The sequence below is a fragment of the Hydra vulgaris genome, chromosome 12, assembly GCF_038396675.1.
Source record: "Hydra vulgaris chromosome 12, alternate assembly HydraT2T_AEP".
NCBI lineage: Eukaryota > Metazoa > Cnidaria > Hydrozoa > Anthoathecata > Hydridae > Hydra > Hydra vulgaris.
The window spans coordinates 50,966,044-50,994,017 of NC_088931.1; the positions used below are offsets into that span (position 1 = coordinate 50,966,044).

Genomic DNA, 27,974 nt, shown 5'->3' on the forward strand with positions numbered 1-27,974 from the left:
ACGTGGAGCACCGTCTGAAATATTGACTGACAATGAGCCGACATTTAAAACTAAAGAGATAAGGAGTTTCCTTGATAGTTGGGGAGTACAAATTAGATTTAGAGCGGCTTATTATCCTGAAGGAAATGGAATTGTAGAAAGAAACCACCGTACGATCAAGAGAATAGCAGAACGATCGAAAATGTCGATACCGGAAGCACTATATTGGTACAATGTCTCAGCCCACAAAAATGGTGCAAGTCCGATGGACAAAATATACAGTTATACCATTGGTGTGAAAGGATTGGGAAAAGAGAATCTTCCTGCGCAAAATTTCACGAACAAAAGGTTTCGAATCGGCGATAAAGTCTAGCTGAAACCACCAAATGCGAGGTGCTATACAAAGTGGCAACCAGCTACGATAACTCGGAATGCGTCGAAACAAATCGTAGAAGTGAACGGCATTCCGCGTGATGTGAAACACGTTAGACCTCGAAATGATACTCAGTCCTGCATTATCCCTGATGTGGAAATAGAGATGAATACTGAAACTGGTCTAGAGAACGCTAAAAGTCAAGGGGAGCAAGTTAAAGATGTATTAGAGACGAACGAGGAAAATGTCGAAGCTGAAGATAGACCCCAAGAAATCGACATGCTTTTGCGACGGAGTGGTCGGGAACGGCGCATGCCTTCGAAATACTTTGATTGCTATTTGGATGATCCGTAAGGATCAAGGAGGAGTGTAATTCCGGAAAGTTCTAAAACATTTAATGACGTTAGAGATTTAATAGCTTTAATAGTTTTTACCAATAATAATTGTAAATATGTTTTTGCGGTGATTTATGACGGTGTTTTGAAGGATATTTTAGGAAAAGCATAGAGTATATATATTGAGGAAAAATTTGTAAAGAGGAGAGTTTTAGTTAGGAGAAAAGATTATCGTTTATTGATTTAATTTATCTGTTTATTGATTTGTTGATTACGAGAAAAAACTACAATTTAGGAAAGCAATATATTAATAAGCCAGTAATATACATTAGACATTTGTGCACAATACCCATTTAAGTTTGCATGCATTTATTAAAATATAAATGTAAATGATAAACACTTGCCTTTTGTCCCTAAAATTCGACAAGAATGTTTAGACCATTTTTCAGTTGGTATTTCACAATTTATTGCTGCTTTGTTTTTTCTATCTTGACTGGTATATAAAGGCCAATAACACAACTCTCTGTTAATCAGCCAAGCTGCAGGCACAACTGCAACAGCATCATCCTCCTCCAGGAAGGCAACTTCTATAGCATACTTCTCCAGAGCCATCCTGAAAGTGAATAACATTATAAAGTCACATTAGCATAAATTCTCACAGTTTTGTAGTAAAATAATTTTAAAAATTCAATTTACACTTTTCCAACATATATATATATATATATATATATATATATATATATATATATATATATATATATATATATATATATATATATATATATATATATATATATTAAACCTAAAAATAGTATTACATATACTAATAATTTAAAAACAATATTACATGCAATAATTTATTTAAAAATAGTATTATTTGCACTAATGAATAATCTAAAAACAAAGTTCAACATTGTACAGTTTTAAATATTTATTTCAATTGAATTATTTTGTTAAAAAGTTTACTTTAACAAATTGACTTTGAAAATGCACAAAGTACAGTTAATATTCACAATGCAACTATAGGAAATACTATATTCGATTGAAAAAATTTTCATGGAGCAAATGTTAAAATTGCATCATGGGAATGACAGTATATTCATTATCAATAGGTAAGCAAACATATTTTCTTTTTATTTCCATTGGGGAACAGCATAGCAATTCGTTTTCTAAACGCGAAACTTTAAAAATGTCCACCTTCATAGAACTGCATGGGTATGTAAATAAATTGTCAAGTTTTACAAACTGTTTATACAAAATAAAGGACTGCTCAGCCGTATTTCACAATATTCTGCACAATAACTACTTTGCCATTGTTCAAGCTAAAACAATTATCTCCATCTGCGACTTTTATGCACCAATGTTTGGTAAACAATTCCCTGTACTGAGCACATACTTTCAACGATTTGACAACTGGTCCATTATAATGCTTTTTCTTGAAGTATGTACTATTATGTTTACTTTTGTTTTGTTTTTTTAGTTCAATAACTCTATTCTCACCAAGTCTTCGAACTATTTGCTGCAAAGGCAAGTGAGGCTGTCGCACAAGTTTCTTTAATTGCAAAAAATAGTTCTCAAATGGAAATGATGAAATATTGTCCAGAGGACCAAATGCTCTGGCATCATTTGACAAATGTACTAGCCCATGCATATTATATGTAATTATTTCTTTACCATATAGCTCAGAGACGTGTTCTACAAATAGCAATAACAAACTATGCGCATACGAAGCATATTTCTTGCATAGAAATTTACTTAGCAAGATGCTCATTGCGACAGATAAAAGCATAAAGTTATTATAGAGTGGAGGTGAAAGAATCCCATCAAAGCAAACCATGCCTGTATAAAGCAACAGTTGCCTAAATTCTGTCGCTTTCCAACGTTCAAATTCGTGAAATGATCGTGGCTTACGTGCGAATTTCTAGGGAATGTAAGATCTCATGTCAACCAATTTTTCTGATAGTTCTTTGACCATACGTGGGCCAAGTCTGGTGGCTAAAGGTCGTTTGAGCCACATAAAAACCATTTTCCTCATTACGCCAAGGCAAACTAAATGCATGTAGTCTGCAGGTGCCTGTGATATCATGCCTAACAATGGGATAGCCACAAGTGGGCTTTCTCCAAGATGATGTTTCTGATCTTTCATTTCTAGAAATGACGAATCTGTTCTAATAGCTGCTGCTGTTTCCGGAAATGTTACACGCCCAGTATAAACACCACGTTGTTCACATTTAACGCATCCATGATATGCACTATGACCCTTAATACATTTGATAGAAGCACGCGCTGGGGTGTCACAAACCAGAGCAGAAATTTTTATTTTGTAACTCACATTGTTAAATGTGATTCCTGTTTCCTGAAGCTTTTTGATTTCCTTAACAAAGTCTTTCAAAAATGCATTGAAATCCGTTGGCTTGCTCTTTCCACAGTATAATGCAACTGTAAACGGCTCCTTATTTGTTTGAATCATACCATCAAAATGTTCCATCAAACACATAATTGGCCACAACTGTATATTTGAACTTTTAAATAATGGCAATCCATCAATGTTAAATTGTAATGTAATTACTTGATTCACTGTAATATAGTTAGCAACTAACTGGGACAATCTATTAACAACCCCTTGCTTTATCCCAAAATAACAATATGAACTGTCACGTACATCTTTCTTGTTGATTTCAGATTGCATAACTGTTTTGGGACTTTTTGGCAAATCAGGAAAATATTTTCTTAAAATGGTCAGCAAAGCAGCTAACACAGTAAGTGTAATATTAAAAGAACATGACCATGATGCCAAATCTATTACAAGTTCTTCCATCCTACTGAACTGAGAGCTTTCGTCAGAATCAGAATCATTCAAAATTGCATTTTCAAGTTCACCATTTTCATCAGGATTATGCAAAGATGATGCAAAATTAGTTTCTGATGTCTCACTGCAATTGTTGAATAAAGGGTTGAGTGAAGGAGTTTGGCAACTGATTTCAGTACAACTGATTGAAATGTTTCAGACAATTGAGGTGATAAACTTGCCATAGCCCATTCCTCTCTATTATCAATATTACGCATTTCAGTGTCAATTATTTCAGTTAAAATATGTTGCACTTTGCCTAGAATCTTTCTTCGCTTTGTCCAGTAACTCATTGCTATAACTATCAAAAAGTAGCATAATTTTCAGCAAGAAGCAAACAAAAGTAAAACACAAAAATATTTGTTTACTGTAATGGTTTATCTTTAGATTAGTTGCTTGAATAATTTGTCACTAATTTGAATCCAAAAGGTTTTATTCACCAGTCACTAACACAAGGACAACGAAATCAATCAACCACTAAAAATTTACATGAAAAATAAATTTCTTTGTGTGTGCAACTATTATATATAATAGTTTTACTATGTATATGCAAACACAAATGGGCACACACACACGTGTATATATATGTGTATATATATATATATATATATATATATATATATATATTATATATATATATATATATATACATATATTATATATATATATATATATTATATTTAAATATATATTATATATAAATATATATATATATATGTATATTTTTTAATATATATATATATATATATATATATATATATATATATATATATATATATATATATATATATATATATATATATATATACTTTTGATACTTTTGCATTGTACAGATTACTGCCCTGTATATTATATTGTAATTATATCAGTAAATTACTGAATAATTGAAGATATTGTCAAAAATTAATTATGGCATATGGTTTTGCTTATATAGACATAACGTACGCATGTGTAAAACAAAGGCTTCATAGGGAAGCAAAATGTACATACTGGTGTACCTTTGAAGGACCAGCTGCGGCTTAACAGCGCAGGTTCGCCTATTTAGGGCCTATGTATTATGGGCCCTGGCGTGCCGGACTTAGTGAAGTGTTGGACCTTCAATGGTTCGCCACAACTGGCCAGCCAGCAACGGACCGAACGAATGTTGCTGGTTGGGTATAAAGTATTAAATACGAAAAGTTATCGTCACCAACTAAGTGCTTTATCTTTTCTTTCGAAATTTACAAGACATATTTGCTCTTTGTGAGATTTATTTAAATTCGGTTTTTTCATCTTTGGGAAAGAATGCATTCTTTTCAATTTTATTTCTAGCCAAATTAATCAAGCACTTTCTTTTTATAGTCTACTAATATTTCATTATTGGTGACTTTAATGTTCATCAGATTAAATAGCTCAACTTTTGTAACACTAAATGCTGGCAATTTTCTCAACCTCTAACCTAGCTAGCTCAGCGTCTTGCTTAATAGACAACCCAAATCACATAACTTTGCTTTGTATATTGTGTCTATTCTTTAACCCTTGTTTATTTTTAATTTTTCCTCATTTTCTTTTAGGTGGTTAAGAGTTTTTATAAAATCTTGCAATTTCATAAAAACTTTTAACTTGTACTTTTTTTTTATTTTTCACTACAATTCCAACTAGCACACAAACGTTGATAAAACGTTAGAACAATGTTGCACTAGCCCAACATCGACCGCAAACGTTTTCTTAATATCATTTTGGTTACAAATGCGACGTCGCACAGTGGAAAATAATACTACAAAAACATACCATAAATGTTTTTTGCTCAAATTTCAATGTCACTGCAGAAATTATATTTTAATTTTTTTTAATAGTTTAATACTTAATCTTTACTATAATGTAGAGATTTCAGCAAATTTTATGTAAAAAGATAATTTTTGAAGCCCAACTCTTTGATATTTTTGTAAATCTTCAATTGAAACTCATTTGCTTCATCACTTTAAAAGTTATTTTCTATAAAACTTTTTATGAATAAGTATAAAGCCAATACAATTTTGAAAGTATCATGTTATGGTGATTTTAGAACAAATTCATATTTTTAATTATATGATTTTGTTTACTAATAATCAATTAAACTACAAAATAAGCTAGAAAATAAAAAATGTTAAAGTTTACCAATATTTTTAGTAGTCACCCACGCTTCCTCGCGCTTTATTTTTGTAATTGATTTGTAGCTTAGATGTCTATAAAATTGGTTTATTAAAAATCAGGTGCGGATACGTGCGGTTTCTAAAATTATAGATAAAAAAGCGTTAAAAGTCAGAAAACAGAATACCGTTTTTTATCGTGGTTACAGACTATATCTGTTTATAACAATAGTTTTGCGTAAGTTATTTTGTCTATTTTTTATTTAGAATTGATTTTGATGGATATGCATTCTATAATTGGTTGTTGTAGATAAATTTAAAATCCAAATATACTCTTTACGGCCATCTATATTTAACAAATGTTGTAATGGAATACTAGTGAAACATGAACTTTTTTTAACAATGATAGATAGAAAAGTGGCTCAAGTATTAACGGATACGCCTTCTGCGTCTACATGTACAATAGGTGGAGCTACACGATAAATGAACGATTTGACTAAAGTGTCTGCTAGGCTCGAAAATGAAAGTTCGTATTTATACGGACTGTCCACACTACATGCCTGGATTCGGTGTATGGAAAAATACTACATATTTTCTACAACATGTCTTTCCAAACATGGTCAGCTAAAAGTAAAGAAAAAATGACAAAAGAAAAAAAAAAGACCTTGGTTAAGAAATATTTCCGTGAGCTAGGGTTAACCGTCAACAAACCGAAACAAGTGTGTGGTTATACCAATGATGGTAATACTGCTAGGAAATTTTTTTTACAATGCTGCTCTTCTTAAATCACTGGAGTAAATAAAAATTTGATTAAGCAACTTTACATAATCCTACAAGCTCTCTCCTTGGGTGTTATGATAAATGCTAAAAGTTTTGATACATATGCTACAGAAACTGCCCGCATTTATGCGAGTAATATATACCTTAAACTATATGCGAGTAATTATACCTCAAACTATATGCCGTCTTCAGTACACAAAATTTTACTTCAAGGAGAAAATATCATAAAACAGTACTCCTATCAGTCAACTTTCAGAAGACGCGCAAAAAAAAAAGGAAAATGTTTTTTAAAAAGTTCAAAAAGTGTTTGTTTTTAGTCTAGAGTTTAGCCAAAAGCTTCAATAAATGTTTTTTATATATTTTTTAATATGAATACATTTTCCAATTAAATAAGCATTTTATGTATTTTTTGCTGTTTCTAATACTTTTAAAGTTTTTTCATATAATTAAAAAGAACATGTTTATTTAAAAATAAAATAAAAAATGAAAATTTTGAATTTTTTGATTTTTATTTACAAATTTTATATTTAAATTTTTTTTAATAAAATATATTTCTTTAGAAGCGTCATATACTACTTTACATTTATGCAATATTTCAACACTTAATCTTTAGTAACAAAAAAGTTATTGATTTTTGATTCAAAACAGACTTTTATTTTCTACTGTACGTCGCCGACAACCAAAAAACAATGTTGGGCTAATGTTGTATATAAGTCGGCATTGCGTAATACTTTAAGTTAGCACAACGTTGTATTTTAAGTTGGTTTAACGTTATATTTTACGTTGGCACAACATTATATTTAACCATATCCGGAATTAAAAATATTTGTTTTATATTTTGGCATATACATATATATATATATATACCAGGTCTATAAGTATGAAATGAGCGTTTTTTTTTTCAAAATAAAACACTATTTCCTAATGGAAAAGTAAAAAATATTTTATTCAAAGTATTTGCCATCGCTTTCTACACATTTTGACCACCTTTCTGGCAATTTGTGGATACCACGCCAATAAAACTGATCGTTATTTGAGGCAAACCATTCGGAGACCCATTTTTTGACTTCTTTGTAGGAATTGAACTGTTGCTCATTCAATGCGTATCCTATCGATGAAAACAAATGGTAGTCGGAAGGAGCCAAGTCTGGTGAATACGACGGGTGAGGTAACTCTTCCCAGCAAGTCTTCCTTCAAGCAACTCTTCCCAGCAAGTGATGTATACGTTTCCTTCCCTTCCTACAAGCAACTCTTCGCAGCAAGTGATGTTATCGTTTCCTGGACCGCTTTTGTTGTATAACTCGGAGCATTATCATGCAATAAAATTACCTTTCCGTGTCTTCTGGCTTATTCTGGTCGTTTTTCGATCAATGCATGGTTCAAATTGATCATTTGTGGTTGGTAGCTATGCGTATCAACAGTTTCGCCAGGTTTTAGAAGTTCATGATACACCACTCCCTTCTGGTCCCACCAAACACAGAGCATTGTCTTTTTTCCGAACCGATCAGGCTTTGCAGTCGATGTTGATGCTTCTCCTGGATTTACCCATGGTCTTTTGCGTTTGGGATTCTTAAAATAAATCCATTTTTTATCACCAATTACAATTCGATGCAATACTGACTTCCTTTCGTGTCGTTACAGCAACATTTCTAATGTGGTTTTTTGCTTTTCCATCTGCCTGTCATTCAACTCATGTGGCACCCATTTCCCGCACTTTTGGATCTTTCCCATAGCTTTTAAACGGTCAGAAATTGCTGATTGAAACACTTAACATTTCTGCCATTTGTTTTTGACTTAAAGTGTCATCTTCATCTAGTATTGCTTGCAATTCTGCGTCTTCAAACTTTTTTGGTGGTCTTCCACGTTCTTCATTTCGCACATCAAAATCATTATCTCTGAACAGTTAAAACCATCTTTTGCATCTTGCTTCCGATAGAGCATGATCGCCATAAGCTTCGACGAGCGTTCGATGCGATTCTGCAGCACTTTTATTCAAATGAAAACAAAAAATTAGTGCTTTCCGCAAATCATTATTTTCTGGTACAAAATTCGACATTTTTAACACGAATAAAAAATATGATGTTGTTTATACAATGACTTGATGTTTACTAAATATGTTTGACAGATGTCATAGCAATAAAATTGAAAAAAAATTAAGGCCCGTTCACAACAAATGTTCTCAATCGATACATTTGAAACTCGACGCTCACTTCATGCTTATTAGGGTGTGTCGTACTATGGTCAAAATTTAAAAATTCATACTTATCAGTGGCATTTTTAAGAAAAGGGTGAGGTTTAACATATTAAATTCAGAACTATCAAAAAATTTGAATTTAAATGAGTTTAAGCTACCAGGGAACTGCCTTGAAAATTGCCAAAAATTGTGAATTTTTGATATTTTCATATTTTCCGGGTTAATTTCAATATTTTAGAGTTATATCTGCTTTACAACAACCTTATCAAAAGAAATTATAGCAGAATAAGCAAAATTAGTTTAATAGTTAAACTGTTTCAGATATTTTGGTTTACAAAATATTTAAAAATAAGTATTTTTGCAAAGTTTTGTATGTAATTTAACTTATACATTTTATTTGATGAATGCTATACACAAAACTTTATTCAAAAGTATTTTGCTTTAATATTTGTTATGCAAGTTACATATATATATATATATATATATATATATATATATATATATATATATATATATATATATATATATATATATATATATATATATATATATATATATATTTATACCTTTCTAATTTTAAAAATTACTAAATAAAAAATAATATTAAAATTAAAATGGCTACTGGAACAAGATGGAAAAATGGTTCTTGTGTACGTCAATATTTGGGATCTGGAAAAGAGTTGCCAACAGCTGAACTGCCAACAATGAGAGATTTCCTAAGATATGATATTTTTTTAAGAGAAACAAGCAAACTAAACAGAAGAAACTATAGTAATTCTGAGTTGATCCAGGATATTTATAAAAAACTTTTAGAAAAATGGCAAACGGCCAGTGTTTTTTTTGTGCCTCCCGTAATTTGTTTAAAACATAATTTGGTAACAAGACTTAAAGACGCATGGAACAAAGCTAGTCTAATTTCTCAAAACAAAGCAAGTAAAGTTATAAAACAAAAGTTTAATTTCGTTATTGACAAACTAATTGACTTGGTGGAGTGTAACTGTAAAATAGTTCTTTGTTCTGGGCAATGCTGTCCTCCTGACTGTAAATTTGGTGCCCACATTACCTGCATCTGTCCTAGGGAGAGAAAAATACCAATTATTGAACTGGTTTATATAAAAGGTATTAGTGAATATACGACAATCATTATAAAAGTGTTAATAAAGCTGAAAATCAAATTTAATAATATTTTACTGATCTCTTTGATTATTTTAAAAAGAAAATTTTATTTTTATTTGTCTAGTTGTAATAAAATGTTGCTACCTTTTTTTTAGCCCAACGAGAAAAGATTGGATCTTTTAGTTTATATCAACTTGGACCTGCTGATTTGATGGAGTCCAAAAGGTTCAAAAAAGTACAAAGTTGCAAACGAAGAAGAGAAGAAGAAAAAAAAACGAGAGAAAAAAAACACACGACACAAGAAGAAAATAATACTCAAAATGAACAAGATAACGAACATGATAATTATAAAGAATTTGAATCTGATGAAAATGAGATTTTTTCTATTCAAAAGCCTTGTACAAAATATTTAAAAAAATCTAGAAATTATGAAGATATCTTTAATATTGCATTGGCCAGTATTCGATATGGTGTTGGTTCAAGAGCAACTGCAGTCATTGCTACTGCAGCATGGGTAGATGGAGGACTTGTATCCCAAAGTGTCACTAGATTAATAATAGATCACAGTAAAGTTCGGAGAGCTAGAGATAAAGTAATGAATGAAGTTGCTATTTAGTTTGATGATTATTGCAATAAAGAGATTATTGACTGGATATTTTTTGATGGACGAAAAGATCTTACTAAAGTGTTTTTAACTTTAGATGGATCAGACAGACATTATCTGGCAAAAGTTAAAGAAGAACATTACACTATTTGTTCTGGTGATGGTAAGTATTTATTTCATTTCACTCCAGCAAAGAAGCAAAAAAGAACCACGCTGAAATTATAGCAGATAAGATTATTGAGTATACTGCAATGAGGAACATTAATGTATACTTAAAAGCATTTGGTGGAGATTCTACCAATGTAAACACTGGTTGTGAGGGAGAAATAATGCATTTTATGGAGCTGAAATTAGGGCGAAAGTTAAATTGGATTGTATGTGCTCTACATACTAATGAATTATCACTCAAACGCCTAATTAAATTGTTAGATGGAGAATCTAAAAGCGGTAAAAAATGAAGTGGACCCATTGGACGCTTACTTGATGAAGCAACCAATCTTGAAATTAACCTTTTTTTTAGTAAAATTGAAACTGGTGAGCCTCTGATTAACTTAAGTAATGATGTGGTTAAAGAACTTTCTACATATCTGTATTACGGCTATTAAATAGTTAATGCTATACGCAGTGGTCATGTTCCTCAGCAACTAGGACTTCTTGAAATTGGCTCTGTTAACATGACCAGATGGCTAACAACAGCCAATAGAATATGCAGAATTTGGGTATTTCATCATGGTCTTCAAGACGATGCAGCTCAAAAACTTCTTAAACTAGTTGAGTTCATTGTAGGAGTGTGCTTTCCTGTCCGGTTTAACATCAAAGTTAAACACAGTTGGACAGAAAGACCAAAACATGTTCTTTACCAGCTTAAGTTGCTTCAACACCAGTCACTCGATATTCAGAATATTGTTATTCCAACTATTAAGCGATCTGCTTGGTATGCCTTCTCTGAATCTATTCTTCAAACTATGCTTTGTTCTAAAAATAAAGAGGAGAGAAGTTTCAGTGTACTCAAAATTCTAGAAATAAGAGGAGAAGGTGATGAAAATGAACAACTAGGAGATCTATCTGTTAGATCAAGAAGGACACCAGATATCAATACTAAGGCAATTTGTCTCAAGGATCTTATTGATTGGAATGAAGCTTTTGAACCACCTTTGACTTGTTGCATGACAACTAAAGACATCAAAAAGTATTTACTTAAACCAATGATTGTACCAAACTAGTGTTGCCACACTCAAGCTGTCGAAAGATGTGTAAAAAAAGTTACCCAGGCATGCGAAAATATTTTTACAGAATCTATCTAAACAAAACCTTATTGGCTTGATAATGTTTAAGAATTAATCTTTATTGTACTTTATTTTAATAAATGCCAGTAAATGTTGTGTGGATCTATATAAAAGTTTTATTTGTAGTTCCAAAACAACCTAATTTTACAGTTTCAGTGGTAGGCAGTGGGAGGGGCAAACCCCTCTATTTGTTTTTATAAAAATATTTTTTTTTTAAAAAAAAAAAAAAAGAGATGACGTTTTTTAATAATTCTATTTTCTAAGTTTTAACCTCCCCCTCCCCCCTTCCCCCGGGCTTTTGGTGAAATAGTCTCACTGACTCCCTGGTAGCTAAAAGTTTTTTTTTTTTTTTTTTTTAACGGTTCTGAACTTTTGATATTATACCTCACCCTTTTTTAAACTATGCAAAGTAAAATTCAAAAAAAAAAAAGTATGACACACCCTAATGATTATAGACCTGGTATATATTAAATTATTCACCTTAATTATTCAAACGCATATAACTTTATATAAGGACATACACATTTCAACTACTTGGATAAATTAGGATTACTGATGGTAATTAATGCAATCTACGTTATAACATCCGATTAAAGACGTATTATCCATCTTTTATTATGTTTTGCTTGTGGTTTGATAATTCGATATATAAGAAAGAAAAAAATTTATTAGCAAAATATATTTCCATAATCAACTGAAATATTTGAATGAAAAATAATTCTTATAAATTATACAAATATACATTTATATATCTGCCTTTTCTCGATGCAACCACAACGTTGATCCGCTGTATAAAATCCAACGTTTTTCCAATGTATATGGATCAACGTTGGTTTAATGCATATGATCCAACGTTAATCAACACACATTGGATTAAATTTGCCTTATAAACATTGGATCAACGTTAATCCATATACATTAGATCAACGTTAATCCATATACATCGGATCAACGTTGATCTCTATAGATTGGATCAACGTTCGATTTAGATCGAAAAAACAAACAACCTTTACAATATTTTCACATACGTTGGACCAATGTAATTTTCCCAACTATTTTTAATCATGTCGTTATTAAGGTTTTCATTAACATAAATACAATAAAACTAATATTAGATCAACGTTGTATTTACATCGGAAAAAATAGCCGACATTCGTGATGTATTTACATACGTTAGCCCAACGTAAGTGTGCTAGCTGGGAGATTAAGACCAGCTGTATTTTTTAGCCTAATTTTTTGTGATAGTTATTAGGCTGATGACTTTTATCGCTCTGTTGAAAAATTACACTTCCTCTGTTTCAATTAAGTAAGAAAGCTTTATTAGTTCTCATTAATTTTAAATCAATCCACAGTTTTAGAGCTATTTTAAATTGTAACCTTTCACATTATCTTTTTATATATAGTCTGTTAATTATTCTCCAATGACTAAACCTTGTATTTTTTCTTAAAATTTAGAGCAATTTTAGTCAAACACTCCAGAGCAATACATTGCTTCGGAATGTTTGTCATATATAACACCACGAATTGTTCAAATAAGTAAATATATTTTGTAAATATCATTAATTAGTCGATTTCTTGAACTGACTTTTGTCCACCTAGCTTGTATAAAGTGATTCACTTTATGTCGGCGGGGTTGCAAGAGACACCAAGACGAAATTACTAGAGCTAAAAGCACCGCCTTTACTGGAAGGTCTGAAACGTTGTTCGAGGTCATTTGAAACGTTGTTCTAGGTCTAAAGGATAGGATTGGATTTAGATTTTTTACTCCAAACACTGCGGGGCATGGGGCTACAACGCTCCCCATCTTTCATCCAGCATTGCAAGAGACTAATTATTTAGATGTCATTAAGCTAGCTGGAACTAAAGACGGCTTTACTTAGTGTGATATTTTTTTTGGTATGATTAGTAGTAGTATCTTGGGTTTTTTTAACAAAATGCGTTCTTAAAGTTATTTTGGTTGTTCTTTTTTAAACAAACAAAGAGTTGTGCTATTTTAGTCTTAGCGTTTCCATTTTTATTTTAATACGTTCCCATTTTTTTTTATTTTGTATATTTTATATTTTGGTTTCAATCTCTATATGTTATTGACAAACTTAATAGTGTTAGTAGTAGTAGTAGTAGTAGTAGTAGTAGTAGTAGTAGTAGTAGTAGTAGTAGTAGTAGTAGTAGTAGTAGTAGTGCCCCTTCGAGCGTGTTTGACACGGAACCCTTGGCGGCCATTGCTACCAAGGTAGTGGAGAGAAAGAGTCGTAGAATAATTTGTTATATGCAAACGTGAGCGAAAGTGTATGAAAGTATCTAAGTAAACTTCAAATTAAATAAAAACATATTGAAACATTTATCAAGTTTTATAGTTTGATTTTCCCTTGAAAATTGCATTGCGTCAAGCTCTCCTTGATCTATAACATTTATTTCCGTTAAAAAAATTATTTTATAGTTTAAAAATTTTTTGATTTCACAGCGTGGCCGAGTGGAAAGCGCGCCGAGCCTCTGAACAAGTAAGCCGTAGTTCGAGTCTCCTACCACTGGTGACTTTTTTTTTTAATTTTTTGCGATTATATTAAAATACAAAATACTTTTGAAGTTTTATAGGGAATTATATACAGACATATATAACGATATTATACACTTTAACCAACGAAAAGATTTTTAAAATGCTGAAATTTCTAAAAACATTACAACACCGGGAGAAAAAATTTGTTGCGTTTGTGTCATGATTGAGATGTTTTTAATGTGCTCAGGTAATTAGTCCTAATAAGCTGCGGATGGTCTGAAAAAAGTTGTCAGAAACTCATTAAAGAAAAAACTTAATAAGACAGTCCTGCTACTCCAGAAGGTGCTGCTGTGGAGGCAAAAAAAAAAACAAAAAAGAAAAAACCCGTAGCAAGGCCTTTTTTGCTACATTAACTTTTTTACTCTAAACATATGCTGCAGTTGTTTTTCAAAACGCCTTAAAATGGTTATTACGTATTTTGAGAAAAACGCAATTTAAAAAAAAATTATTAGGAGAAACTCTTTTTAAAACGTTTTTTGAAACAAAGTTGAAATAGATTTTTTTTGCCTTAAGGCGTTTTAAAAAGCGGCTGCAGTATGAAAGATACAACGAATATATTGAAATGAGATAATTTGACGCAAAATTTAAAAGCTGTTAACAAAAGCCACTTGACCAAAAAAATTAAAATTGCAGTTCAGTACACTTGAAAATTTTAGGTATAGTGTTTGTTGTTTGAAAAGAAACATATAAATCATTATTTAATTTTAATATTAACAGATTTTTTTTTCAACTTTGTTGCGCTTAACCATCCATATAAATAATATTTATATAAAAACAAGTATGTTATTTGTTTATATATATTGTTTATAAAGAGTAAAAAATCCACTAATATAATGTTTTATTCAGGATCGTAGGTAATATAAGTAAACTTTTCTAATAATTACAAGTCTTTTTTGCTCAAGCTGTTTTGTTTTGATTTTTTGTAGGTATATTATTATATTAAAAAAATTGACAAGATTGACAAAACAAACTTTTTTTTTATGACTTATGACCATTTTTATAGCGTTACGTACAAACGCCTGTAAGTGTAAACGACTTAAACGTATGTTGAGTTTGCAGGCATTATATGGAATAATCGCGTATAATATATCTATAAAATGAGAAAACTTAAAATTTTATTTTAAATTTTAGAAATCTTTTTTGTTTTATTATTATTTTTTCGCTATAAATATATAAGCAAAATTAAAAAGATTTCAAAATTTATTACGCTAAGAAGAGGTCTTAAAACCCCCCAAAACAATACTGAGCTATTAATAAAATGCATTTAGCAGTAAAACAAACCTAAACTTGTCTCTTATAAGCTCTACGTAAGTGGAAAAGGTGCGCATGTCAAGTTTTTTTTCAGAATAAACTATTTTACTAAAAAATATTGAAGTAAATAAGGAAGTAGAAATAAGTAAATAGAAATAATCGGTATGGAATAGATATGTAAATTGGTAAAGACCTTTACTTTACGAATCCGGAAAGCTAGGATGTGTAAGGAAAAAGTATGGAAAATAAGTATCGGTTTGGATATAGACTTACAAAACCCGTATTTTTACGGTTCCGATCTCAGCTAGTTTATTCATTATAAGCCTTAATGTTTATGCAGTTTTTTTTAAAAGGTCTGTATCTATCCGCATGTTTTTAAGTTATGCAAATGAATTTTTGAAATTCATCTGCATATCAAAAGTAAATACAAATTTCAAATGCAGAGAATTTAAAATTTGTATTTACATTTGATATTTGCTTGCGTACAGTTTGGAAATTTTATGTTAGTTCATTTAAACTTTCTATTTAACTTAGGTGTAAACCTGTACGTGTAATCTATACTTTAGGCGTAGGTAGAGATTGTTGTTGATTTTTATTAAGTTTTTATTCCGTTGATCATGATGATTATAAAGATGACAAGTCGTTTTAAATTCAATATTGCTTTTAGTTGGAAGTATTTTATATTAGAATTTTAAATTCTCTTATAATCATAATAACCTATCTCTTACATTTATCAACTTTTTTTTAGTTATAAGGATGATTGTAACTATGTTCTACGATCTGCTTGCAACTTTAAGTTATCTGGGGTGCAGAAAATTTTAATCCAGATCTAATAAACAAGGGGTTTTTAATAAAAGGAGGGGTGGGGGTGGGTGATGATCGGAATTTTTTCTTTCATGTGTAATAAAATATCAAAATACTTAAACTGAATAAATGAAATCCATTATGACAAAAGATATTAAACACAAAAGACCAAAAAACACAATGCCTAAAGCATTTTTCCTTCTAAACTATGTTTATCTCGGTCAGTTTGTGAAAACTACCAATCTGATGCCGTGTTACAATATAAGTATTTTTAATTAAAAATCTCAATTTATAAATCCAAACTAATACTTTTTACAAAACACTAGAAAACTATTTCATTCTAGTGTGGCTTGCGTTCAAATGCGCATTTCTAACAGTTGTTTTATCATAATTTCAGTAGGATCACTATTATTGTTATTAAAGTATATACTTTTTATAATCACTACTGTTATTTTCATTACTCCTACGTGTACTTTTTATATAAAATTAATTTTTTTTCGAACATTTAATACTCTATTAGTATTGAAAATCTTGAAAAAAAAAAAAAAAAAGTATAAAATAAAAAAAATTAACAATAAAATTTTTTTCAATAACTTTTTACATTGAATGCAAATCGAAACATTATTTTAAATAAATTTTATTCATGTTTTTTTGGGGGGTTTTGTGGGATATACTTTTTTACCCTTTTGTGCCAGAGGCGATTCTACGAATAAAATGAGTGGAGGAAGTAAGGAGAGAATCTTTTAAAAATACCGACTAATTTCTCTAATTAACTAGCCGTATTACGGGGATACTAATTAACTAGCCGTATTACGGGGATACTTACTAAAAGTTTTAGAAATATTTTAGAAACAATGGTTATATTCGGATAAATATATTTTCAATAAATTTAATTAGATAAAAGTTATCAATACTATTTACAACTTGTATCAGTCTGTGTGTGTGTGTGTGTGTGTGTGTGTGTGTGTGTGTGTGTGTGTGTGTGTGTGTGTGTGTGTGTGTGTGTGTGTGTGTGTAAATATATATATGTAAAAATTAATTATGTCAATAACACAAAATATCAAATTGTCCAACAATTACGAACTAATGCTATGAACTCATCGTCTGATTCAATTCCCAGGCTCACTCCTTCGTAATATGCTTCAAACAGCTTAAATGAATTATAATAAAAATTAACAATACGTTCAAAATCATTTATACTTATTTAATAACCAGACGTACCGTAAAACGGGGTGACTCAAAACAACGAGGTGAGTAAAAACTGTGCACAGTCGGCCGAAGAATACTAGAATAATAGAATCTAAACATAACTTTTTGTGGTCATAAATTCCATTTTTGAAATCGAAATTGAGCATTGACCATTTTGACTCACGCGTTATTTAATTTTAAGGGTCAATTTACGTGATTTTTTGCATGCAGCAACCGGATAAAAGTGGGGTGCGGTGGGTGGGGGGTTGGGGTGGGAAGTATGCGGAGAGTTCTACTTCTTAATGCTGGTAACAAATGATAATATTAATTCGAATTATAAAACTTTCATCGTCAAAAATTATATTTTTAATTTTTTTGGCAATACAGCGAACTCTTATTGTTAGGGAAAGGAAAACCGCTTTCCGGAAACCGTAAAGATTTTGGAAATCGAAAACCGAAAATGTTATTTTCTGAAGTCCACAAGGATAACACATCAGTGGAAAGTGGAAGCACTTTTTGCACTCAAAAGAACTTGAATTGGCCAAGTGCAAGTTCTGGGACAAAGAAATTAAGTGCAAAAGAAGAACCACAAGCTTCATGAGGAACCACTGAAGACAAAGCACAACATCACGTTTGCTGCTGTTACTTATGAAAGGAAACTCGAAGTCATCAAACCCATTGATTCATTTTTTAAAACAAAGGATCCTGTTGATGTTGTTTTGGCTGAGCTTATTTCATGTGATGGGCTGCTCGTGTTTTCTCAACTAGTCAACGTTTGAGAACAGCTCTGGAGACACAAGGATATAAATTGTCCAAAGATGCTAAATCGATTAAGGCTCTGCTGATGAAACATGAAGATATCAAGAAAACATATCGGCAGTAACTTAAAGAAAAGAAGCTTGTTGGTCACAAATTTAGTTTAACCCTTGATGAGTATACTTCATCCAGAAACAGAAGATATATGAACATAAATGTTCATATGGAAGGTGATTATTGGAACCTTGGAATGATCAGGGTACATGGGTCTATGCCAGCAGAAAATATTGTGTGATTGTTGACGAGAAACTGAAAGAACTTGGGCTAAGTTTTTTCTGTGATATTGTTGCAGTGACCACAGAGGGAGCTGCTGTAATGAAAAAATTTGGTAGCTCAATTTTACCAGACCATCAGCTCTGCCTAGCACATGGAATCCACTTGACTGTCTGTGATATTCTATATTGGCAATATAAGAAAGAAAATAATGGTACACCTGAGCAAGTCACTACTCTAGAAGAGGACCAAGAAGATGATGACAGCGATGAGGAAGGAGGATTAGAAATTTCAGCAGAAGCAGGTGCATCAGCTCTTCCAATGATCAGGGAGTATGTTACAGAAATCATCAACAAGGTTGATGATTTCTGTAACATCCTCCCTGAAAATGTGTCAAATTTTTTCCAAAGTTTTCAGCTAGAAATGTCATGATTCTGCAAAAGCATGTCCAGTCTGAGTTTGGAAAGGAGCTGCAGCTAATCTTAGACTCTAAGACACGTTGGATCAGCTAACTAGATATGGTTTCAAAATTTGTTACCCTTAACAAATGTATTCAAATGTCACTGATTGAGTTATCAAGCGATATTATGATTTCTGAGTCTGAATTTACCACCTGACAAAATCTAGTAAATACTTTAGAACCAATCAAGGTTGGTGCTGAAGCACTTTGCACATCTCATCTGATGGCATTCTGAAGTTCATTTTCAAGCAGCTAAAAAGCCAGAAAAATAGCTTTAGTCAAGAGCTAGTTGGCTCATTTACTAAAAGAGTCACTGAGAGGATGAATGCTATATTAAAAAACTTAGTTAAATATCTGAATAATCCTGATATCATCAATGGAGCAACTCATGTCATTTTTAAAAATTCCACGCCAAAGAGAAATGCAATTGTTACTACTGCATCAAGTTTGTTTAATCATTTGTTTGAGCAAAAGAGAAGTGAGTCTATAGATGAGGAAAATTTATCAGATAATGAAACTAGTCAGGAACAAGTACAACAATTTACTTCCTTGTCAGAAGAGCTCGAGTTCTGCATCAGAGAGACAGTCAAAGGGGTTTCACCAAAGAAACAAAAATAGAATCAACTCCCAAACTAATGATCAAAGAAATGGCAGTATTTGAGCTAACAAAAAAACGAACAAGTAACTTAGATTTGTTGCACACGGCTTTGAAGTCAATCCAAGTAACAAGTGTGGAGGCTGAAATGTCATTTTCTACAAGTGGTCTATTTGCCACTAAACTAAGGTCAAGGTTAAAGGATGAAACACTTAATGCTTTATGTTTTTTACGTCTTAAGAAACGTAAAATTAACCATTAAAAAGACTTATTTGTTTGCTGCTCAATTGTATTCAATGTACGTATATGACATTGTTGCTATATATATATTTATGTTTTTGCTGTTGTTGTTCCGCTGAAATATATATAATAAAAAAATACACTAGAAAACCGGCTTTTAAATCATTGGAAACCGCAGTTAATTCAAAAAACCGGTTTTAGAAAAAACTTAAATATTTCCTTTCGCTACTTTGTGTTATATTTTCTTTTCAAATTTAAAGCCATACCTATGCTGTGTTTTTTTACAAAAAATATTTCTAAAAAACTGTTATGAAAATAGTAAATAGCAATAGAATAGTGAGTATATTTATATTAAGTAATATTTAATTGATTTATAATACCTTAAATTGGATGATTTTTTTCAATACCAAATAGTATTCATGGAAATATAAGAGCAGATCACTAAACTTTAAAAATTAGGCCTAACACTAACAACTGTGTGAATAGAAACAGTAGATAAATAAAGCATCCACAGTAAAATATACTGTGGATGCTATTAAATGTTTTTAAATAATGAATATGTCAAGATTGTTTTCAATGATTTATTTTTAAGTGAAAGTGAATAATGAGTCATGTGAAATTGAATTTTGGTTGATGGAACAAGTGATGACAACAGTATTCAAATATTATAACAGTATTCCATACAATTACTAACAATAGATTTATAGACATAGAGAATGGAATAAGGAGTAAAAATATGAATAAAAAAGAGAGGCAACCTTAATAGATGTTTAACTTTAACTTTTTATTAATTCTATATATAGTTTCCATAAGGTCAGCAGTGAATGATAATTCAAGAAGACAAAAATCAGAGGAATCATAGTGTTGCCACCTATCAATATTGAAATACCAACTATATTGCAACAATTATTTGTAAATAGTTATTAATTTGGGTTAATATCCAACAGCCACTGCAAGTCCCAAGCTGTCACAGAAAAGAGATCAGATTTAAGACCTACTTTCTGTTCAAAGCAAACAAAAAATGATGACTACTCTTGTCATTTTTTTATGACAAAAAATCATCATTTGCTGATGTGGTTCTATTTGCTAATGACACAAACTATATACTCCATTCTTTTGTCAAGACTGGAGTATGTAGTTGCGTCATCAGCAAATAAAGCCACTTTAGAGGTAAGATTCTCAGGAATATCATTAATATAAATGAAGAACAACACAGGACCAAGGATGGAACTTTGTGGTATCCCAGAAGATACTAGAAATGAAGGAGAGTGTTATCCATCAAGGGCAATATTAATACTGCAGTTGAAAATAAATTGTTCAATTATTTGATATAATATAATTATACCATATATTTTATATATTGTAATTAAAGTATAAATTATCATAAAAACTTTTCTAAATACATCATAAAAAGCAAGATTATGGAAAAGACCAACATCTGAGACTTTATCAAAATCTTATCAAAAGCCTTTGATATGAAAAGTTTTTCAAAATCGAAACCACAAATTTTCGATTTTTTGGACAACAAGTTGAGAACTTGTTAAATAGTTAGAAGAGTAATGAAGACAGCTCTTGAGAACAGATTTTTAAGACTGTGGCAAAAATGTTGTTTGGATACACAAGCTGTTGAAGAATATAAGTGAGAAATAACTTAATGGAAACAGGAGTGATTTGGATGTCTAATAGTCATATAAGTAGCTTGTTTAGAATGAGAGGAAGTTTATTAAATTTAAGAGATCAATTAGAGGAAAAGTTCTTTGCAAACATTTAAATTATAGATGTTAATTGAAACTTATATAGATAAAAACAAGATTTAATAAAAATTTACCATGTCCAGATTTTGTGATCACTTTTTTGAATAGACATCAAAGTAAAATTTCTGAACTATATGGATGAAACATTAAAAATTTTTGGGCAAAACTATCAAAAAATAAATGCACTTTTTCATTAATTGAAAATCAAAACTTATTCATTAAAACGATACATTCACCATTTTAATAGTATTAAAACTTGATATTGCCTCATGAGCCGTTTATTCACAACATATGTGGTGAATCAACAGCTAATCGCCACTCAAGAAATGAACAAATACATATGGTGTATTTAAAAATACAAACTATACACCGAAAATGTAAATCCTGGCTTAATAATAAGTACTAATTGGTTACAGAATTTTTAAACAAAATGTTAGGAAAAATATTAAAAGTAAAAAAATTTAAAAACAACAAAAAAACTTGTTTCTATTCACCCCATTTTACGGCAATGAAATTTTTTTTTGATAAATCAGATTTTGTAATATCTCAAGTTACATTTTATGTCTTTTTATAGTCTTATAATAAAATTTAAATTTAATTTCAAATACTTTATATTATAACTTAAATATTGCAATATTAAAAGAGTAAATAACTGGAAAGCTATTTACATGAAAAAACTATCGTAACAGTTATTTACTATTTTATGGTTTGCACACATTTTACTTTACTAATAAAAGATTTAAAAATATCAAACCGTGTATGTAATGCTTTCATTGTTGTAATCTTTAGGAGGTTTGTAATCTTGGAAACCTTGAGTTAATTCATCTACTAAATCTGATTCTAAAATATTGCTAATAAATGTTAGCTAAAAATATTACTAAAAGATGTTAGATAAAAATATTACTTAAAAATATTAGATAAAAATATTACTTAAAAATATTAGCTAAAAATATTACTTAAAAATGTTAGCTAAAAATATTAGCTAATCCTAAAAATGTTTATAATAAACATATCTTATATAATACCATTCTATTTCTATCAGTTTTTATTATCATACCTAGGAGAAAGAAAAGATATAAAACCAATAATTTAAATGTAAGGATGAGCTTGTAAACCAGAGCTGGTAATTTGGTAGTATCACAAAAAAAATTAATTCTGATCTGTAAAATAAGTTTATTTCATTTTTAATTTCCAGAAATGCAAAAATCTAGTAAAACTATTCTATAGTTTTTTTATTTAATAATTAGCATAAACATGACAATCGTATACATGGTTGTCAAATCTGTTAGTTGAATAAACTAGATAAAAAAACAACTTAAAAAAAATCACACAAATGGTAATGTGTGATTTCTTAAGTTGTTTTTTTGGGCAATCAACTGACAGATTTGACAATGATAGATATGATTTCCAACAATTAAATAATAAAATTATAGAATGGTTTTTCCAACTTTTGTATTTCTTAATAACTAAAATGATAGAAATAAGACAAAAAAATTTTTTGTTTTATGACCAAAGACATGATGTCTTTAACTAACATTTCATGTTTAAAAAACATTAGACAATTGTAACCCATAGCAACAATACTATAATTTTAATATGTTTTTGTTACAAAAATTAAATTTAGCATAACAAACCATAAACTAGCACTAGTGATAAAAATTTTAAATGCCTAAAAATGTTTTATATATATAATATAAATTCTGTATAATATTATTAAACTTTTTGGTTCATATAGCAAGACCATCGTTAACACACTCACAGATGTGTCATGTCATCCAGTTGTAAATAATTGTTTTAGCATGGACAACTGTTGTAGTTTATCGCTACAGTAACAATAGGTGTCACCAATTAGACCCTAGCTAGATTAAGTTAACAACCCTTATGGCAAATCACTGACTTTCAAGTGTTGTTAGCCACTAGTTGATTTCCCATAGGAATAAATGAGTCAAACAAGTAATATAAATGAAATGCTCTACAATAAATTCACTACATCAAGGTTTGGTGTAATTATGTTTAGTCTAATTGGTTTAATTTTAATTGTGTTAATTGTTTAGTGTAATTATGTAGTTTAGTTGAATTTGATTATGATTAAATGAGACAAAAATTAAATTACTATCCTTTTCAGTGTATTGTTTTATACTTAACACTTCCACACGCTGTGTGTGCACAGCCATGCAAGTGAGATTGTTTTTTGAAATTTTAGTGTTTTTAAAAATATTTAAAACATTTTTCGCATTAATTCTGTTTAAAGTTATTATTGCATAAGCTATATTGCTTAAAGCTTATGAGTGTGTTATTATGTGATAATTAAATGACACACTATAATGCAACACAACAACAACAAAACAAACAAACAACAAGATATTCATTTTCATCAAAATTTACAATAATATAATTACAATAATATATTATTACTTTTATTAATAATAATAATAATAATAATAATAATAATAATAATAATAATAATAATAATAACAATAATAATAATAACAATAATAATAATAATAACAATAATAATAATAATAATAACAACAATAATAACAATAATAATAAAAATAATAAGAATAAGAATATCTATATTATAAATAATAAAATCAAAATACAATTATTAAGAATAAATATAAATAATTGATTGAGGAAGGAGTCACTCATGCAGAATCCTGATCAAAGGAGTGACACCAAATATTTATATTAATAATATTAATTTAAAAAATAATAATAACGATAATAACTTTATTCATTAATAGAGCAAAAGTAACAGCAAAAATAACAGTTTTTATAATAATTGTAATAATAATAGTAATAATAAAAACAGCAGTAATGAAAGTAATAAATATTAATGACAAAAACAATAAAGTTTCTGTAAAAATGGTAAGAAAAAAAAAAACTAAAGGAGTTAATAATGATAAAAAATTAAAATAAAAGTTTTTTTAGAATTTGTTAAAATTTATTTTGTTTTAAATAAAGAAATGAACATAAATAATTTTGAAATTTTAACTTCTCAAACTCATTCACAATGCACACAAGACTTCAATTCCATTCACTAATGCATTGATGTGTAACTGAATACTTGCCATACCTCAAAGTTTTATAGGGAGGTACATTTAGTTTTCCATTATTGATGTTTCTAGTCAAATGTGAATGTATAGTTTCAGTGAAGAAGATTGTAATAGAGGAAGGTAAATTCTTATTAAGGGAGTCAAAAACAAAAAGAAGATTAAAAAATTTAACTAGTGCTGACAAAATAGGAATTTTAAGCTTTTTGAAGAATTTTGAAGTTTCTGTATTATGGAGTTGAAAATTAATTGTTCGGGTTGATTGGCGCTGAGCTGATAACAATTTATTAATATTACAGTTGCCCATTTGTCCCTAAACTTGACAACAGTAGATGAGATGAGATTGAAAAATATAGATTCTTAAGGGTAGTTTTATCAGCATAATGGCGAATTATTGAAAGCATGCCACTTGCTTGATTAAGTTTTTAACAAAGTGCATCTATATAAAAATTCCATGAGAGGTTCGAATCTATAAAAATACCAAGATATTTAACAACATATGTTGGATATACATGTCTATTATTAATTTTAATTTTAGTTATATGATTGTTGTATGAAATTGTTTGTCTTGGAGATGAAAAAAATATTAGTTCAATTTTTCCAAGTTCGGAGAAATTAAGTTCGCATTTAGCCAATGAACTAAGCCTTTTAGGTCTAAGTTTATATTCTTACACAAGGAATAATGAGACTTATTAATATGCTAGATATTAGTATCATCAGCAAACAGATGGACTGATGAGAAGTGGACAGAGTTATTTAGATCATTAATAAAAAACAATAAAGGCCCAAAAACAGAACCCTGGGGAACACCACAAACTATATGTTTGTTATTTGATTTGTAACCATTAATGCTAACAAACTGCTTTTGATTTAAAAGATTGAAACCAGTTACAAGCATCTCCTCGGATTTTGTAATGTTCAAGTTTAGAAATTAAAATAGTATGATTAACAGCATAGAACGCTTTTTGTTAGTCGATAAAAACACCACCTACGAAATGACCAGTATCGAGTGCCTTTTTTATTTTCGAAATTTAAACTGAAAATTATTTAAACGGTTTTAGGAATTCAAAAATGAGTATAATCTAGAGTACATTAGTTTTTCAAGGACCTTGCCAATGTTAGAAAGAATTGAAATTGGTCTATAGTTAGTACATGAGAGTTTTGAGCCATTTTTTTATACTGGAATGACACAAGATAATTTCAAAACGCCAGGAAAAATTCCATTTAAGAAAGAGATATTAAATAGCTTAGGGAGAATATGAGAAAATTCAGAATTAAAATTAGAATGTTTGTGAGGAAGCTGTTAGGACTTATTGATTTTCTAGGTTTTAATTTAGATAGAAGTGATGAGATTTCAGATTGTTTGTTGGATATATCAGTAAACTATGAAGATATCAGTAAACTATGAAGATTTGGATGTTTAAGACTTTTTATAGCTAATGTAAGATGAGTGAATTTTAGAATTAAGTTTATGAGCTACATTTGTGAAAAAGTTGTTGAATACTTTGCAGTTTAGAGTTGGTTCAGTTATGTATGTTTCGTTAACTTGTAAGCAATTTGGAGGTACATTATTGACATTTATTAGACATTTCATGCCTTTCCAGGTCTCACAAAGATTTTTTATGTTTTCTGAAAAGAATTTTTTGAAATGTACTTTTTTACTCAGTTTTATTAGAGCAATTATGGTATATTTATAGCATTTAAAGATTTTAGTTTTTAGTTTAACTATATTTGTTGGATTTTTTATCATTTTTAAAAAAACAGAGTTGCAAGTAGCACAATGTTAAATTCTTAAATTAAAAATGATATTATAAAAAAAAAAAAAAAATTTAAAATGTCTAAACTACTTATTGGAATAGCTTTCTAAAATGTTATTATTGTTTTAGAAATAACTTATTCTTTATCAACTGATTAAATTAAACTTTTAGAGTGTGAAACATAGTTTTCTTGTAGAACATAAATGAACAAATAAACAAGTGACATATGAACTCATGAACTAGTGACACTAATGAATAAATTTACTTGTTACACAATAAACAGCACAAACAATTGAAATATGTTCATATCTTGATTTGGGACTTCAACAATCGATATTCAAAATAAATGAATATATAAATCAGTAACACAAATAAACATATGAACTAGTGGTACAAGTAGTGAACACTTGAACCAGTAATACTCTGAACTAGTGATACAAATTAGACTCCTCATGCAGGCATAGAATTATCCGGTTCCTCAAAAAATTTTGGTACTTGCTTTTGGTTTTTAAATGAATTTCATAAAATTTTAAAAACAATTACTAACGCAAAAGTTGTTAATATAAAGTATAATCTTCATTTTAGTAATTTTAACAATATCCTAAAAAAGTTCAAAATAAAAACCTTATTAAATAAGATCACTGAAATGAGGAATATGTTGAACTTGGTACTTTCAAAAGTGTACTTTCAAGAGGTTTCAGGTTTGAACCTGAAACCTCTTGATTGTAACCTGAGTGTTCTATAACTAGTCTACTATTGCATAATTAGGAAGACAGGCCAGATGGTAGTATGAAAACCTTACTACCAGCTGACCTCAAACCATTAAACTGAGTTTTAGAGTTGTACCATCATTAGGTGATAACAAGGAGACTTGCATAGCTAAGGACACAATGAAAGTGTTCATTATTTTAGGTAAGTAAGAAAGTAACAGATTTATATCTATGCTAGTGTATTAAATGAAAAAGAAGTGCGAGGCTAGTCAACAGCTTACCTTAGGGGTTGATAAGGGCTTTTTCAAATGAAGCAACAAACATTGACTTGGTTATACACTTTTAACTTTTAGAGGTCTTGAGCAATACTTCCAACTCAAGTTGTAGTTGCTTGTTGAGAGAAAATTATTTTAAAAAAATAAATAAATACCCAATAGTATTGCTCAGGAAATTTAGTAAATATCCAAAGTGATGACACAACTGATAAATTATGCTTCTTATAAAAGTATTATCAAAAAAACTTTGAAAGTAATAAAAAAATATAATATATTTTTCATATAAAAAATAAATTAAAAAAATTATAAAAAATAAATAACTTAAAAATTAAAAACAACTACAAAGTAATCAATTCTTAACTTAATTGCCTAAAAGTTTCTTTATTCCAATAAAAGACTGTTGTTTTTTAGTAAAAATTGGATCTAAATTCCTGTATTATTTAAGACAATTACCATTATTTAAGACAATGATTATAACTATATATGTCAAGTAGAATTACCATATATAAAAGCATTATATAAAAAAGCATGACCAGTTGTTATATTACCAAATATAGAGGATTAGCAGATTAAGAGATTTCAATACATATAAAATGACAAGCTTGCTAAAAAAAATTTATTTTTTTATTTTATTTAAAAAGTTCTTTTCTGTTTGGTAAAAAATTAGTTCTGTATATT

At 29.5% G+C, this 27,974-nt stretch overlaps 1 protein-coding gene across 3 annotated transcripts in view; it reads right to left on the minus strand.

Annotated features, from left to right (window-relative positions):
• Positions 1 to 17,090: 17,090 nt before the first annotated feature.
• LOC100209553 (calcyphosin-2) overlaps positions 17,091 to 27,974 on the minus strand; it is a 29,281-nt gene continuing 18,397 nt past the window's right edge. For all 3 annotated transcript variants that reach the window (XM_065813609.1, XM_065813611.1, XM_065813610.1), the window contains 2 exons: positions 22,253 to 22,338; positions 17,091 to 17,382 (listed from right to left, as the gene is read on the minus strand). In XM_065813609.1, the coding sequence (XP_065669681.1) occupies positions 17,293 to 17,382; positions 22,253 to 22,338 (176 nt within the window). In that variant the 3' untranslated portion in view covers positions 17,091 to 17,292. The remainder of the gene's footprint in view (positions 17,383 to 22,252; positions 22,339 to 27,974) is intronic.